Here is an 18262-nt window from a genome sequence, read left to right as displayed (position 1 = left end):
TTCTGTACTCTGTTACTTTTTGGTACATACTCTGACCTACACATCATTTGTATGCCTTGGTAACCTTATAGCCACTTTTTTTCTGTCACTCGAGAGGTTTAAGTAACCAAGGCCATATGGTGTTGCACAAACTCATTTATAACACACGTGTTTCTGTTACGCGTAAACATAGCAGCATTCATTTGTTTAAAAAAAAAACAGTCTACATAGAAAATTGGCTTCTAAACTCCTGTACTCCACCTCAGGGTTCTGCTATCAATTACGGGGTGGGGGGGGGGGGTGTGATTTGCATGTATAGGCTTTTATTACGGAGTTGGTCATTATTACGTAAAGTGTGTGTACAGAGCAACAGATTACACTCTTTTTGCAGAGAGATGGCCTGCAGCATAATGAAATTATGCACGGCGTAATGAATCTCTGCATAGCATGCTGTTTGCATTGTAATGGTTGCTCTGAGATGTGGAGGTTGCATGAGGGGCATGTTAAGGGTCTGTGGTGGGTTTGTAAGGTGCTGAGGGAAAGCTGCAGTCTCATTAGCATGCGCTGTTATCTTATATTACAATGTTATTTATTCTGTGCTTGGAAGATATAATTTGGTGGTAAAATATGAATATGCTTTCACTCTCTCTCTCTCTCAACATCTTTTGTTTCTTTCTCTCTTACTCGTCGTCTTCCGTTTCTCTCTTTCACACTCTCCCTCACTCTTCTTTCGCTGTCACTTTTTCTGATATTTTGGCTGCTTCTGGGTGATTGTTAACCAACATGTGATCACAAACTGACACACTCTGGACGGTTTTATCTTATGTTTTGTGGAAAAGTAAATCAGTGTGTCCCTAATTCTTAAATACTGAGGACTACTTTGTCAAAAATGTCGAAAATATGTAAAAAAATATCACCTAAATACATTAATCTGTACCAAACAGAACTATTTTAAGGGTTAAATCAAGTATAAATAGCTCTTTAAGGTAACATTTGGAGGTCACCATTTTATAGTGTATGTTCTAGTTTTGTCTCGACTCATTTGCGATTAAGTTTCAAAGTACGTTTTGGACCCGGCATATCTAATATGCATAACTTGCGTAACCTTTGTGTGTCTGTGCATTATAATGTGTTATTTTAAACCTTTGCTTTTCTTTTGCTCTCACAGGGAGAAGATGGCAGTGCTGCACTATCAGATGGTAAGGACCGTCCTGTTACACTCCACTGACTCTCTCATGAACCCCTCTCAAACCCTGAGTCCATTAATTTTATTTGAAATTGTTTCCCTGTTGACAGGCTGGGCCACTTTAGTGTATTGTTACCCATAAAGGTTAAATGTGTCTGCTGAGTGAGGAATAGGGCTCGTCCTGATATGGTCTCAAGCCCAGGCTGTGGTTACACTAGATAAAGCTGGAGAACAAGCTTGTGTGTTAAGCTTTCACTCTCTTTCTCTCTCTCAGATGCTCAGCGGGCTGCGGCCCATAACCGGGCTGCTTCCACCAGTCTCATACATGATTCAGACCTTGCAGTCTCCTTCAAAGACCTGGACAACCTCTTCAACTCAGATGAGGACGAACAAACAGTTAGTATCAAGCTGTCTTTCTATTATCTCTTTCTGTTTTGTGCCCACTTTGTGTCACTGTGTGAAAATACATTCTGCTGGATTGGCAAATTTTCACAATGACTTCTGGGCATGGAGCTGATTGCCTTACAAAATTAGATGTTAAAATATATCATCAATATGTAATTACTGTTAAAACTACCATTGCATGGCTATTTGAAAATAAGGGTATGTTGCAATGAAAATGTGTTTTTGCCCATTTTAGAGAAATTGCTGTAATTTTAATGAAATCATAGCTCAGATTTTTGGCTAATTTGTGTATTTCTCCATAGCCTGGAGCACGGAGAGCTGTAAATGGAGCAGATGAGAAGTTTGGCAGCAAAGAGTCGAAGCCAGCCACACTGGACCCTGTCTCCTGTATAAGTGAGCACAGTCTCTGTCTATAAATATACAGGGTTTACTTCTTCATTCAAACTCTGTATACTGCTCTCTGCTGGCCATTGTGATAACTCTTACATTGCTCGGAGACAAGCAGTAACATCATGCACATATTTCTTTGAGTGGGAACAGGGGTCTTTAACATGCAAAAATGAAGGGTTCAGAAATTCTATACGCTTTTTAATAAACCAAATCAAAACTTACAAAAAAAAAAGTTAAGTCCCCTGCATCCTTCCGTTTACATGCCATCTTTCCCTCTGCTCATCCATCCCTCAGGCACGGCTGATCTACACCAGATGTTCCCTACGCCTCCGTCTTTAGAGCAGCACAACATGGGTTACTCTCCCATGAACAAAGAGTATGGATGTATGGAGCCAGGCTCTGGCCTCAACACTCTAGATGGCCCTACTGCTCTGTGTGGTCAGTTTAAAATTGAGGTGGAGGAGAGTTTCTGCAGCCCCAAACCTTCTGAAATCAAGGTGAGACGAGTATGAAGACTGCTTCGCCATGTTCTAACCATGTGCAGTGCTGAACGTATCCAGTGCCAAGTCTTCATTGACAGCGAAGTACTTTGAAGAGCAACACAACTACAGCCAATCAGAATGCACTTTTTTGATATGAGTTTTTTTTTTCTTTTTTTTTCTAGTTAAATGTATGACCTCTAAACTTGTTGAAATTAGCTTGCATGCATTTAATTAAGTACTTTAATTCATTTGTTCATAGTTGCTATAGAACTGGAATGACTGGAACAGCAAATTGAATATGGTTTTCTCTCTCTCTACCCAGGACTTCTCATTTGTGTACAAGCCTGACTTGTGTCAACCGTTTGTGGGCTGTTCCATGTTTGCCCCCCTGAAGTCTTTGCCCAGTCAGTGCCTGCCCCCTATCAAACTGCCTGATGAGTGTGTTTACAGGCCAAGCTGGACAGTGGGAAAACTAGAGCTACTCAACTCTGTACCTGCTATGACCATTTTCAGCAAGGATGGGTAAGTTTCACATTTGGGGTGAAATATACTTATCCTACTTTATGAACCACATATATCTTTACTTTTGTATGCCCTCAGAGGGTCTCACTAAGAAATGTCTGGGCCATATTTCCCCCCGAATTCAAAATGAAGATGATAAAATAAAATGTATTGTGCAATTAAGATTTTGTTCATTCTCACAGTAAAGCACAAAGCCTTGACAAATTCTCATTCAGCCGTCTATTTGTCTTTAATTGTCATAAATGATGGCACAATGAAAAAAAAGTTTATTTTCTGTGAAATTTCTTTCCATTTAGATTTTTTTAGATTCATTGTATGTACAAACTAATGCTCTGTGTAATCAGTTGCGCCCACACACCTTTTGTTTTTTAGTAATGGTGAATAAAGAATAAAAGCAAAGAACAGGTGCTAACGCGGGTAATTAGCCTGTCAAATCCATCTGCTGCCACTGTCCTTTTATTCTCTTATATTTAGAAGCTGCTTATCTCAGAGCTTCTTTATTGTCTACACTCAAGCTACTGTTTCTCGTGGACTGGTTGATTTGAATAGATAGTATTAGCTCAGATGACCACATCTGACTGTTATTCACGTGGTTTTAATTCATAATCAAGTGATGTTATGAACCTGTGTCAGGGTCAACTTCAGAAACACTTTCCTTCTGTTAGTCTAAAGTTAGACTTGAGTTATGCTGCTTGTATTGTCTCTATACTGCTGCTATATAAAAGAGATGAAAAAAAGAATCTCAGACAGCAAAAAGAACACACTCTTCTTAAACATTATTTTTGATGTCGGTAGAAATTCAGTGAAATCGAGAGAGGAGGGGGGTGTTGTGAATGGTCGATGACAGGGTGATAGGTCTGGTCGTAAAGTCCACATTTGTTTAAGTCAGTCCAAAAGCCCTTTATGTTAGTTACCTTTTATAACCCACAGCAGCTGGGGGATTGGGCCACGACTTCAAATAGGGACCTTCAAACACCTGCCTGTTTTTAAAGGCCACACTCGGCATTCTCACACTCGCGCACATACATACGGTCCATGTGGCACAAGATGTGCTTTCATTTCTTGCACAGCTGCCTGTTGGACCGTCTGCCTAAAAATAGTTTCTCACTTCCTCCCCCCTTGAGGTCTTCTTAGGATACAAGTACAGTAATGCAGCTCATGATATATGTCCACTCTGTAATACTCATAATCTATGGTAGTGAGAATAGATTAGATGTTTTAAATGTTGGTTATTTGTTGTAGGGTTTGACTTCAGTAATGTCCCAATTAACCTCTTGTCTTTTTTCTGCTTTTTGCACTCTAGTGAATGCAATGCTATGGAACAAGAGTACATCCAGACGTATACCCCTCAGACCCACACGCCATTCTTGTCCAACAGCGCTCCGCCAAGCAACAGCGGCACAAGCATCCTACCATCCCCTGCCACACCTCGCTTCTCAGCTCCCACCCCTCGTACCCCAAGGACACCCAGGACCCCCAGAGGCCCAGCTAGTGTGCAAGGTTCTCTCAAATATGAGAACTCGGACCTGTACTCGCCAGCCTCTACACCCTCCACCTGCAGGCCGCTCAACTCTGTCGAGCCTGCAACGGTTCCCTCCATCCCCGAAGCCCACAGCCTATACGTCAACCTCATCCTGTCGGAGTCGGTCGTGAACCTGTTCAAGGACTGCAACTTCGACAGCTGCTGTATCTGCGTCTGCAACATGAACATCAAAGGTGCTGACGTGGGCATTTACATCAACGACCCAAACATGGAGGCCCAGTATCCCTGTGGGTGTGGCTTCAGCGCTGTCGTCAATCGGCGCTACGGTAATGGCTCTGGCCTTTTTCTGGAAGATGAGCTGGATGTCATTGGACGGGGTTCAGACGTGAGCCAGGAGGTGGAGAAGCGCTTTGAGGTGATACGGAGCACGTCGCTGGAGAAGACAGGGGGTGGAGGCAAGGATCGAGTCCCGGACGAGCTTCTCTCTCTCCTGCAGGATCAGTGCACTAATCCCTTCTCCCCTATGCTGGCTTTGGACCCTGAGGGTCTGTCTTGCCAAGGGCCAGGGGGCACCACTGTACCACCATGTGTGCGTGTGGAGGAAAGGGACTTCCACAATGACTGTTACCTGGCTCTAGAACATGGGCGGCAATTCATGGATAACATGTCCGGTGGGAAGGTAGATGAGACGCTGGTGAAGAGCACGTGTTTGCACCATTGGGCCAAACACAGCGGTGAGTAATTAGCACATATTCGCCATTTGTTCACACTTCATTTCTATTTACAACAAAAATCAATACTCCTCATTAAGCTTAATTACCACAGATAGAATCATAAAAGAATGAATGCATTCATATTTACAAAAGAAGATATTTATTTATTTATTATTTACTTTTAGGGCAGGGTTTAGGTTATCGTGTTAACGCATTAATTGACACAGTTTTTTATTATTATGAAAGTCTGTTGCTAACTGGCTCTGAAAACACATACAGACAAATCATGGGTCACAGGAGGGGATGCTGCCAATCAAATTTTTTAGGCTAAGCATCAGCATTCACAAACATCTGTCCACTGTTATTTTTAACAAAAAAGAATGCAACGAGCTTGTAATCATGACTTAAGTTGGAAATGGGAAGTTTCCAATAACACGTGAAAACAGCAGAGAAGCGCTCTCACTCAACACAGTGGAGTGAATCGTTATGTTAACTTTGTGGTTTGTTATTTTGAGTCATATGGGACGCGGTAACACACTTTTGTAGCTCAGAAATATTCCCTTCAATCATGCAGCATGTATGAGAAGATCTGCGATCCGGCACGGTTAGCGCTCACACTCACTGATCTGTATATAACTGAACCGCGCTCTTTTCCACCTCTTCTAACCGAGACAGGCACTGCTAAACGGAATGATCACACTAGTCAAATGAACCAGACTTTGGGGTTAAGACTGCTTAGTGTGAGCACACCCAAATTATTCTCCAGCATCTCACACACTCGAGTCTAAACCCGCACATCAAGTGTTGTCCCCTGCCGCACTCTGCTGCGATGGATCCCGCGTATGTGGAGGTTTTTAATAGGAAGGTGGCTATTACAATGTTATGATCAAGTCTCTTGTTATGTCCCGGCAGTGACAAATAGCTTATTTTATGTTTAATTTAATTTAATCAATGTTATAAGTTGAGACTCAGGCTACAATAAATATTTTAATACTGCTGTAAAAAGCACATTTTTTGTTTAAAGTGTTTGCAAACAAATTATTACACTTTTGTTCATTTAGCAGTAAGCCTACTTTAAATGAAAAATGTGCATAATAGAATACTTTTGAATGCATTATTAGTTTTGTGCAAAACAATGCGTTTAATTGCTATTAATCGCAGACAATAATGCGATACCGATAGCTAGGTTGGACCACACCGATATGATTAATCAACCGATACTTTTTAAAATTGATTTTGAATGAAAAAAGTACTAAATCATACATTGTAAATGAATAAAAATATTAAAATTAAATACTAATGATATATGTTACCCTGGACCACCAAACCAGTCTTAAGTGTCAATTTTTTAAAAATGAGATTTATACAAAATCTGAAAGCTGAATAAATAAGCTTTCCTTTGATGTATGGATTGTTAGGAGGACAATATTTGGCTGAGATGCAACTATTTGAAAATCTGGAATCTGAAGGAAGAAAAAAAATCTAAATACTGAGCCTTTTGAATTTCCCCAAATGAACTCTTAGCAATGTATATTACTAATCAAAAATTAACTTTTAATATGTTTACAGTAGAAAATTGACCAAATATATTCATGGAACACGATGTTTACTTAATATCCTAATGATTTTTGGCATAAAAGAAAAATCGATAATTTTGACCCATACAATGTTTTTTTTGGCTATTGCTAAAATTATACCCCAGTGACTTAAGACAGGTTTTGTGGTCCAGGGTCACATATTGATTATAAAGTTCATAGTTCATTAACTAATATTAACAGTATTCTTAATGTACACAGGCCAAAGCACTGAAATAAAATATATTTTATGCATACTCACACTTTATTTGCTTCTATTTTAGAACACTTGATGATTATCTAATCAAAATAACAAAATATGGCAGTTGCACAAATGGACAAAATGTGCAGCACTGCTTCGTATATAGGACAATCACAGGTATCACACACACCGGAGGTGTTGCATTCAATTCAAGCAGCAGCCCAAAACGGTTTATTTAATCACCAAATGGGCAAAAGAGCACTTCAGGAATTAACAAAGTGGCATTGAGTTTGAAATTCAGTTTTTGAAACAAACAAAAAAACAATCTGTAGCTCTCTATATGAAGCAAACAGACTTTATTAGTGCCACAGAAAGGTAATATTTTCACTGAAAAAAATGCACAATACACAGCCTAGGTTACATACATTAACAATGATTTGGGATGAACATAATGTAATTTAATGTAAAACTATGAGTGGCGCCGCAGGATTCCTTTCAGCTGTATTCATATTAGTGTGCTTTCTCACATCACTAGATGTAAATATGCAATTTCGCTGGGTAACAAATGCATTAAAGTAACCAGCTGGATAGAAACTAATGCAAATAGATAGGAACAATCATGACATTAAGTACTTGCGTGTGTTTTGGTCACATTGTTTTAACCTGTTTGAGGTGCTGCTAATGTTAGCTTCCTCTCACCCTGTACAGCAAACTACTGCTGTTCTTTCTCCTCTAATGCAGAATCTAGTCAAATTTAATGATAAGAAAACATGCACTATAGTATACTGTATACACACCATTTCGTTGTGTCTAAGTATTCCACTTGTCACAAGTCTCACGTGTCAAAACAAACCGCATGAGGTGTCAATTATTTTGCCTCTAGAGGCCTTTCTCGTACTGTATAATGACAGCGGACCCTTCTCACCCGTTCTAGCAACGGACACAACCTGGCCTAGGTTTTTGCTGATAGTTCCAGCAATGGACTATCGGTGCTGATTAATCAGTCAAAATCTATTATATGTGGTAATAAATCTTGAATATTGATACATTTGAATGTATATATTAAACACCCTTTTTATCTCTCTCTGTCTCTATAGCAGTGGATGTGAGCGGGCTGTGCTCTCAGGATGTGTTGAGAGTTCTCCTCTTTCTTCAGCCTGTTCTTCAGGATGCCATCCAGAAGAAGAGGACTGTTCGCTCATGGGGAGTCCAGGGGCCTCTCACATGGCAGCAGTTTCACAAGATGGCTGGAAGAGGGTCTTATGGTGAGCAGCAAGGGCAGTTGTTGAGCAAAAAGATGATCAAAAAATGATCAAAATTACACATTAACAAAAGTGGACTTTGAAATTGATGCCAGGGGCTACCTCGATACCACTCACCTCTTAACTTTCACTCAATGAACTTCTTTGCTCTTCTCTAGGCACCGATGAGTCTCCGGAGCCGCTGCCCATTCCTACTTTCTTGGTTGGGTATGAGTATGACTTTGTTGTGCTGTCTCCCTTCGGCCTGCCATACTGGGAGAAGCTACTGCTGGATCCCTTTGGCTCCCAGAGAGATGTGGGTTATCTGGTCCTCTGCCCGGACAGTGATGCTCTCCTCTCTGGAGCCAAGAGCTTCTTCAGAGAGTTGACAGTGGTCTATGAGGTGAGAGATTATGTCAATGGTTAGTTTTCCAAAAGGAATTTTGTCTCACATGTTCCACCGTACTTTTCAACACCGAAGTAAGCTATTTCCTGTGAATGGGAGAGACTTCCTATTCATTAGCCATAAGGGTAAATAACTAGAAGAATGCAGCAAACAGCAAACCAGTGTGCTCATGATTACAACAATAAATAAAAAAAAATATGATAAATGCCAACATCAAGCAGCATAACTGAATGTTGTTGTACGGCCAAAAATAACTGTGTAAATGTAAATCAATGAAGTGGTTGACACTGGAAGCCTTGATAATGTAAGTAAAAAATAAGGTGTATATATACAGTAAATACATGCTGCACACTTTTTTTCCAGATATGTACCAAAATGGATAGTTAATGATTTTATGTCGCCTGCACTTTTTTTAAAAACATTTTCTGGCTTTTCTGTGCTGCTTTCTGATTGGTCTTTTTTTGTTTCTGCCCAACAGTCTTGTAAGCTTGGTCAGCATCGACCAATCTCCAAAGTGCATGCTGATGGCATTGTTAGGGTGGGTGGAGCTGCTGCCAATAAGCTCTCAGAGCAGCCAGTCAGTGATTGGTTCCTGAAAGCAGCTGGTGGTAGCAGTGATGCGTTTGCCAAGCTGAAGCTGTTTGCCCAAGTCTGCAGACATGACCTCGGTAAGACCCATGTCTCTCTTTCTCGGTTGTCCCTGCTGTCATGGAAATATATCAAAGAGTATAAGAGTCTCACTAATCTTCATCTTGTTCCCTTTTTCTTTAGCGCCATACCTCGCTACACAGCCATTGGACAGCACTCTCTTCAATCAGCCAACCCCTGTCCCTTCCTCCACCCAGTCATCTTCCTTGCAATCCTCAGGCTCCACCTTATCCAACTCCCACACCTCAATGGCCTCCGGAGGCTCCGCCCTCAACAACAACAGTGCTGCCAGCAACAGTGGCTCAGGCCTTCCAGGCAACACCAATAATACCCCCTCCTCCTCAGGCCCTCAGGGCAGCAGCATCCAGTCTGCCAAGCCCAGCTCGTTCCCTCCCTTTGGAGGCATTGGAGTCCAAGGTAACAGCTCCCAGTCTGGGGCTCTGGGCCAGCAGGCTGTCACCCAGAACTCAAGCCTCTCTGGAGACAATTCAGCCGACAGCAGCCAGACTCAGGGGCCATCTGAACCACCAGAGAGGTACATAATGTATTTGTTGCCTTTTCCTGTATTAATTATGTATAATTTTAAGTTGGCAAAATGTGATGTAACGCGTAAAATTTTTAAAATACTCTGCCTCATCAGGTTTGGGTTAAAAGCACATTAAAGTCCTTTTCTTTCCCCTTTTTCATCAGCACTATGGGGAGAGAAAAGGTCGGAGTTCCTACAGACGGAGATTCCCATGCCATCACCTACCCACCTGCCATTATGATTTATATTGTGGACCCTTTCTCATATGAGGAGGCGGAGCCAGGGGTGTCACAATCTAGCATGTGGACTCTGGGACTCCTTCGCTGCTACCTGGAGATGCTGCAGGACCTTCCAGCTCACGTCCGCAACTCTGTGTTTGTACAGGTAGGTACAACAGCTGATACATTGCATCCTTTACAGTGGACACATCTTTAAAAGTCAGTTTAACATTTCAGGGTGATGTTCACATGCATATGAATGGAAGCCAATGCAGCAAAATGTCTAGTGCAGTGGTTCTTAACTAGCTCGACCCAAGATGACTTGAAATAAGACAAAACAAGCATTAAAATATGCTAAAAAAAAAATTATTTGAAGATCCAAGGTTCCCATTGTCTTTAACCTGGATATGACAAATACTAATTTTAAAAGTCATTAATCAAGTCATTAATTAAATATTTAAAATTCCATGGGAAAAAAATTAAATTTTTCGGGTTTTGAATTGCAAGTACAAAACAAATAAAAACCAGTCTTATCCATTAAATTATGAACAACTGGAAAAGTCAGGTAAATTCATTGGTTAATGAGAGTAATAACCATGGAAAACATTTAGCTCTAAAAACTCCTGAAATCCTGCAGTTAAATATATGAAACTAGGAGTTTTGGGTAAATATTGTTGTGAATAGTGGGGGGTCTAGAAGTCAAAAGGTTGAGAGCCACTGATCTACTGTGACTTCATTTCCTCTGGGTTCAAATAGACACCTATAGGAAAGAGCAGCAGACATGATGTAAAGACAATAGTAAAACAAATCACTGTTTTACAACTGTTCACTTGGTGTTTTAGATTGTTCCCTGTCAGTACTTGCTCCAGCCTGTGAAGAATGAAGAGAGGTACCTCTACTCCCAGCACCTCAAGTCTCTGGCCTTCTCCGTGTTCACCCAGTGCAGAAGACCTCTCCCAATCTCCACCAATGTGAAATCACTGACGGGTTTCGGCCCCGGCCTCGCCCTCGACACTTCCCTCAGGAACCCAGATGTGAGTGAGGGTTCAGCAGATTGATTGGTTGGCAAATTCAAAAGCAGTTGCCTTTTGTATAGAAATTGGTAGTTCGACAGTCTCCAAAGTATATTAAGTATTAAAAATAATAATATACGTTAGCATTGCTGAAGCTCTGCCATGTTGAAGTGCCAGTCCCTAGTGCCAACAGTGTAAAAATGAACACCCTTTTTTGAGGCTCCAAGAGCACATGCTTCTGACCTCCTCCATAGAGCTTCCGCCCTGGCAGCCCATTCAGGCTCTTTAATGGCTCTCAATGCTGTATGAGAACTCAGTGACGTGTGGAGACTGTTATACTGACCTCCCTGTCCTGGAACAAAACCAAAGGGGAACTCGCACAACCCAACAGTTCTCTTTCCATTATCTGCTTGGGCAGCTCCGTGAGACCTCCCTAATGGGATCCAGCTTGCATGTTTTGGCAGAGGAATCCGAAAGCTCAACTTGCTCTCCTTTCTTCACAGAACTATTTGTAGAATCCAATTTTCTCACTATGCTCACTAGCACTGTTTCTCCCACCCCACTTCCTTACAAAGGAAATGTGACTACTGTGTGGGGATTATTGATTTCATAAGAGAGGAAAAGGTTATGTTGATATGCCCAGGTATGGTCACCATTAGGCTGAGGTTGATGGTTTGACCTTAGCCCTTCATTTTTGTCCTCTTGTCCTGATATTTGCTGTTTTTATGGAAAAAGTGACAAGTTCTGACGCTATTTTTCTATTTTAAGACATATGACTTTCTTGCCACAGAGACCGGAGTGTCTGCGATTTTACACGCCACCCTTCATCCTGGCTCCAACAAAAGACAAGCAAACGGAGCTGGGTGAGACCTTCGGAGAGGCATCTCAGAAGTATAACGTCCTGTTTGTGGGCTACTGCCTGTCACATGATCAAAGATGGCTGTTGGCTACCTGTACGGACCTGTACGGAGAGCTGCTGGAAACCTGTATCATCAGCATAGACGTACCCAACAGGTGAACTAGCCAAAAGTTTTCACTTTCATCATTACAGGTGGTGCATAATTTATGCAGAATTAATTATTCACTCAACACATCAGACAATTTTAATATTTGGAACTGTTATCACCACCATAGCCATGACAAGTGAAAGACCTGACACGTTTGTAACACTTTTACTTTCATCTCAATGATGTACCTTTAAATGTTATACAAATTTACACATTTAGCTAGTTTATAATTTAATTAAGGATGTCCAAAAAACATTTGAAGATTTTGTGACTAGAGGTTTTAAATATGTTCGTTTTTTGTTATCTCAGAGCAAGAAGGAAAAAGGGATCTGCCCGGAAGCTGGGCTTGCATAAGCTCTGGGATTGGTGTCTGGGTTTGGTTCAGATGACATCATTGCCATGGAGAGTGGTGATTGGCCGGCTTGGACGAATAGGGCATGGAGAGTTGCGAGGTAATGCCGATATAAATGTTTTCTTAGGCCTTTAACCTTGACAATACTCACAATAGAGCTTTAACAAGTTTAGAATTGCTTTTATAAAATGATTGCTACATAAATGTTATTTATAATATTAAGGGAAAATTAATGAAATTCATTAAGTGGCATACTTTTAGCCAACTGACCGATCAGTGTCCTGGAATGCCCATCCAGTGGACACACTGAATTTATTTTGTTCCATTTTATTTATTTTTTTCTTATCTCAGACTGGAGTATTTTACTGAGCAGACGGAATCTGCAGTCAGTGTCTCGGAGGCTGAAGGAGAACTGTAGGCTGTGCGGAATCTCAGCAGCTGACACTCCCAGCATCCTTAGCGCCTGTCTGGTTGCCATGGAACCCCAGGGCTCATTTGTCATCATGCCAGGTAGAATCACGCTTCCTGTTACTCTCCGTATGGTGTGCATGTTGTCATCCTTATTTTTATGGCTAGTTTGAGGCATTAGCTGTAATTAGTGTGCATAGTTAGTTTCTGCTCTATTTGTGGCACAAAAGGGAATTGTAAAAATAAAGACTCTTTTTCACACAGGTTTTCCGAAAACTCCCCACTTCTGCCATTGTTCAAACTCCTTATAAAAATGTATATTCAACCAGATTGGCATAGGATAATCAAACATCAAAAATGTACCTTTAAAATATAACCCCACACTGCTGTAGTTGCAAATCTCTTGCTTTGGATGTGAACGATAGCCTCTGTGTGTCATAACGCGTGTGTCTCCTGTCCCTATCTGATATACACTCCTGTGCGTGTCTCTATCTCATAAAACACTTTTCTGCACTCCTATTGATTCCTGTGTTGGTGTGATGATACTGAAAATCGATGACTTTATTTGACAAAAGCTTTTCATTCTGTCATAGTATCAAGATGTATTGTATCTGATGGATTTTGCCCATCACTCAGAGCTTAGAGAGTGACAGTTTTCTTTTACTTTTTTATTATTCCATATTAGAATGCCTATACAAGGAAAAGCATGTATAATTCACATTAGATTCATAGCTAGAACTTATTAGAAGCGATTTTCAATTTCAGTCAAACCTGATTACTAATGAAAATACCATCGTTTTCTATTTACCAGCTAATAATAGCTTGTACTTCCATCCACCAGTCCTTGTTTCTCTTGATGTCATTTTCAATCTTTTAAGTCTGTCATTTTAATCTTTTCTGTCTCTGTCCTTTGTCCAGACTCTGTGTCAACAGGTTCAGTGTTTGGTCGCAGTACAACTCTGAACATGCAGACGTCCCAGCTGAGCACCCCGCAGGACACTTCTTGCACACACATCCTGGTGTTCCCCACCTCTGCTTTTGTGCAAGTCAACAGCTCCAACTACCCACACGAGAACATTGACATTGCCTTTAACCCTTGCAATGGTGAGAATTTTTTCCCCCAAGTCTTTTTTACTTGGTAGCCTGTGTTTTGCCATATTAATCATTGGCTTGTCGATATAAATGAATTATACTGAATCCTTGCTTCATCTCCAGATGGATCAGATCTTTTTGACCTTCTGGAGCAGGAGAATGACCTGGTTGATCCTGACATCATAAATATCCTCCCTGCCTCACCCACCACGTCACCCGTCCACTCACCTGGATCCCAGTACCACCATGGAGGAGATGGGAGCAAGGTAGCTGAGAATCACCACTAATAAGGAATATTTAAAGTATTGATCCTCTGCTTTTTGCTTAAACACGAAGACCTCGCAGACTATGCATGACCACATTAAACATTTTATTGGACTTATCCCAGTTTTAATGCAAGTAGAAAACTCTATGAAGTACGCTCACTCAGGGACTTTAGTAAGATTTGACCAGAAAAGATTTTAGATTTTTTCATCACGTAAATTTAAATTTCAGTTTCTTGTCATCATCATTTTAACTGCTGTATTTTTGTGTTTGGTTGGTTTTTATTTTGTTTGATGTAACTTGTATTATTAAAAAAATATTCTTCTCCTTCATGTATTTTTGGAGCTCATCATATCTTTTCTTATTTTTCAGGGTCAAAGTACAGAGCGCATGGAGCCTCATGAAGAAGCTCCCAATATCCTCCAGCAGCCATTAGCTCTGGGCTATTTTGTGTCCACGGCTAAAGCAGGTCCACTGCCTGACTGGTTTTGGTCCGCGTGTCCTCAGGCACAAAACCAGTGTCCCCTTTTCTTAAAGGTAATTGATCTTTGCTCACAATATATAATTTGTTTTGCTTGGGATATGTACATTATTGCTTCACATTTACTTAGAAAAACTTGATTCATCCCCAAGAAATACTGTAAATTAAGGATGTTCGGCAACCGAAATTATTCGACCGAAAAAAGCAAAAGGCTATTATTATTAGAATAAGTGAAAAATAAGACAGAATAAATTGTACCTAACAATATGATGTGATCAAATAGCAACCAGCGAAGAGTCAGAGGCGTGCACTCTTTATAATGCAGCACATATATGTCAGCTGTGTAAGCATTTAAAACTGTCAAACAAGCAAAAATCATTACAAGCACCAACAGCAAGACTGTTTGGGACTGCATCGCATGTCTTTTATGAGAAGAGGAAGGAGTGTTTTGTTGTTAGTTACTGTATGATGATTGAAATCGCCAAATGGCCTTTAATGGCTTCTAAATATACTGCCATTTTCTACTGCATGTATTGCATGTATTCTGACAGCGCTGCTCATGGCGCTATCTGCTTGTTAACCATGGTTGAAAGTCCAAAGCGCAAGGAAAATCTGCGCTGAAACTGTTACTCGTCAGTTGCTCAGTCACATTTTTATGAATTTTTACAAGGCATGTGATGTGACAATGTAATATGTACAAAGTATTCGTAATGAGACTTGTAATGAGATAAATCTGCTATCAAGTAGTTGTAGTACTCATAAAATTTCTTCATGGTTGGCAGGTATGCAATAATAATGATACTAATTACAACAGCTCAAATATTATTTTACCAGCTTAATTTTAAATTAAATTGTGCTTTGTTGGTATAATGTCTGCTAGAATGTTAAAACAACTTTAGTGTTAAATATTCTTAAATTGTTGTTTTGTAATTGATTATTTTTCTTTGAAAAGCAAGACAAAACAGTAAAAAGCACATTTTGGCCATTTAATTTATACAATGGGGAACGAAATTGGCAAAATACATGGGGAAAAAACATTTCATTTTGTTCGGCTTAGGCCAAAAAAATTGGCATGGTGTGACTGCACCTATATACCTGTCGTGCTTTGTCCAGGTCACATGACCTTTTGTTTCCTCCTCATGCAGCATTCATAGAGAATCCTGCAATGGATTTTTAATAATTCATTACGCAGGGATTGTGCCAGACTGCTGTTGGTGTGTGCAAGAAAGAGCAGGAGAGAAAACGGACTCGCAAAATGTGTTGTCATGAAAGCAAAGCATTTGATTCGATAAGAAGCTCTTTGTTTATTTCTGACTTGTACACAATTAAAAAGTCTGCAGCAAACCGTTCCCTAATAAAGGAAACTAAATGGATATGAATGTTTCTGGCGTCTCGTGATACCCCATTTATGGGCTTGTAAATTTAATTCATAACATGCCCTGAAAATGAGAGGAAATGCTCGGCTTTGTAGTTTGTTTTGGGTGGGCGTAGATTAATGGATTCTGTTGACTAAAAAAATTCCTCTTGCCTCTTTCTCTTTCCCAACTCCCAGGCCTCTCTACACCTCCATGTGTCTTCAGTGCAATCGGATGAACTTTTGCACAGCAAACATTCTCACCCTCTAGACTCCAATCAGACCTCTGATGTTCTCAGGTAATGTTCCAATAAATGTCCGAGAAGCCATTTTCTAGTGATATAATTCATTTTAATGATAGTGAATAGTGAATACTGAATGTTCCAAAATGGTTTCCCTTCAAAGATTCGTGTTGGAGCAGTACAACGCCCTTTCCTGGCTGACCTGTGACCCTGCGACCCAGGACCGCCGCTCTTGCCTGCCTATCCATTTTGTGGTGCTCAATCAAATGTACAACTTCATTACGACCATGTTGTAACACTCAAAGAGAAGAACTGAAAGCAGGATCTTATCAGGGAATGAAAAGGAGAGGAGAATGAAGAAAAGGTGGATCTGAAAACAAGCCAACAGATAACTACAGTGCTGGACTTTATATGTACCCGAGTTACAGCGGAGATGATCTGGGTAGGCCATCACTACACCTGAGACCCAGCACTGTGGAGGAGAATCAGGTGTCTGGTGTTTATAACACTCACTCGACTAGAAAGAGAGGAGAAATGAGGCCTTGAATGAGTTTTCAGCAGTGTGGAGGCCAAAGAAGGAAGACGGAAGTGCTGACTGGTGGTGTTCTACATCCTCGGATAGCATGGATTTGGCCAGTTCTATAATCAGTGTGTATGGAGAAGTAATCTGTATAGAATCTGATGGAAAATGACTATGATGCTCTATGAAATAAGAGAATGAAATCTTGGTTTTAAGACCTCTAATTCCCTGTTTCTTTTGGATTGGATAATATCCAAATGAAATGCCTGCATCTGTCTTATTTATTGTACGTTTTTAAATGTATAATTTGTCTGATTTCTTAACCTCTTTTATATATAAAAGTTCTAGAAGGTTTGTATCGCCTTCCTGCTTTAAAGCAATTGGTCAAAAATAAATGTAATCGTCTTAATTACAAAAACAAGCCAACAAAAAACCCACTAAAAAGATGAATAAAATAAAGTCGCTGTAGGTTGCTTTTAGAGTATTATTTTTTGTAAGGGAGACAGATTATTTGTATTGTCACGATGTACAGAGGAGACCGGACGGGGGTTTCTGTCCACGCCTTTGCGTGTGGACACAATTACAGCTAAGCTTTAGCTGCACGGGACTTGTACAGCAATGAAGTTCACTGTGTTTAAAAATAAAGAGGTACATTGTCGTATATTGTATTTTATACCACACATTTAGACACAAAAATGAAAAACTGCAATATATAAATAATTATATATGAATGCCGCACCATCCTTGGGTGGCACTGCTTCTGTTTTAGGAATAAAGAGTCAACTTCATGTTTATTCTGTGCTTGTGTTTTTTGGGGGGAGGGACTGTGGCGTGAAATCTGTTTGTAGTGATGGAGACTTCAGCTCTGATGAAGATATCAAAGACCTATAATATACTTCTAGACCCCCTTTAGAAGTTCATCCATTTCACTTCACCTCACCCTCCCTGATTGGCTCTCCTGTCCTGTTTGCACCATTTCCGAGTGACACTGGACACTTTTAGACCAAAATCACTTTTCTTTTGAGTGTGACAAAGAAATGTGTGGTGTAAATGAACTTTTCAACCCAACCGTATATGGGTGCCCATTGGAAATGCAGTGTTTGTGCACAGAGAAAGATCTATTACCTGTATCTTACTCTGTTCAGAATAAACTGTATGCTGATATTCAAAGACCCTGGGATTTCTCTTACCTCCCACACCAGTTCTACATGCTTTCCAAATGCAAGTGCGTGATGTACAGCATGTAAAGAGCTATAGGGTCGAGGACATCTCAAGGTCAGAGTTTACCCTTACGAAAAATAAACTACAGACAGAACTATATTATTTCAAGCAAAGAATTCATATTTTAAGGAAATAGTGATAACTGGTCTAGTAATATTTTAACAATGCTCTTTTCATGACACATACCATATTTAGCTTTTATGAAAGAATATAATTGCATTAAATTTTGTGTACGTAGGTTGCATCTTTGTTTACTGCAGTCTTATTGAATTGTAGTTGAATGCTGCATTTAAAATATAAAATTGTAAAAGCATTATAAAAGGTAAAAATATA

General features: G+C 40.2%; 1 protein-coding gene across 1 annotated transcript in view; it reads left to right on the top strand.

Moving 5' to 3' along the window:
* LOC113054348 (mediator of RNA polymerase II transcription subunit 13-like) overlaps positions 1–17499 on the top strand; it is a 77461-nt gene extending 59962 nt beyond the window's left edge. Inside the window, exons 11-30 of the mRNA XM_026219834.1 lie at positions 1148–1178; positions 1440–1561; positions 1873–1963; positions 2255–2457; positions 2765–2964; positions 4268–5181; positions 8034–8201; positions 8357–8580; positions 9062–9251; positions 9355–9766; positions 9922–10141; positions 10818–11009; positions 11779–12002; positions 12305–12447; positions 12699–12857; positions 13674–13859; positions 13971–14113; positions 14484–14648; positions 16145–16245; positions 16352–17499. Coding sequence (XP_026075619.1) covers positions 1148–1178; positions 1440–1561; positions 1873–1963; positions 2255–2457; positions 2765–2964; positions 4268–5181; positions 8034–8201; positions 8357–8580; positions 9062–9251; positions 9355–9766; positions 9922–10141; positions 10818–11009; positions 11779–12002; positions 12305–12447; positions 12699–12857; positions 13674–13859; positions 13971–14113; positions 14484–14648; positions 16145–16245; positions 16352–16484 — 4221 coding nt within the window. The 3' untranslated portion in view covers positions 16485–17499. The remainder of the gene's footprint in view (positions 1–1147; positions 1179–1439; positions 1562–1872; positions 1964–2254; positions 2458–2764; positions 2965–4267; positions 5182–8033; positions 8202–8356; positions 8581–9061; positions 9252–9354; positions 9767–9921; positions 10142–10817; positions 11010–11778; positions 12003–12304; positions 12448–12698; positions 12858–13673; positions 13860–13970; positions 14114–14483; positions 14649–16144; positions 16246–16351) is intronic.
* The last annotated feature ends 763 nt before the right edge of the window (positions 17500–18262 follow it).

Source organism: Carassius auratus, chromosome 35, assembly GCF_003368295.1.
Source record: "Carassius auratus strain Wakin chromosome 35, ASM336829v1, whole genome shotgun sequence".
NCBI lineage: Eukaryota > Metazoa > Chordata > Actinopteri > Cypriniformes > Cyprinidae > Carassius > Carassius auratus.
The sequence above is the reverse complement of the archived record's forward strand: the minus strand, read 5'-3'. Positions and strand labels throughout refer to the sequence as shown.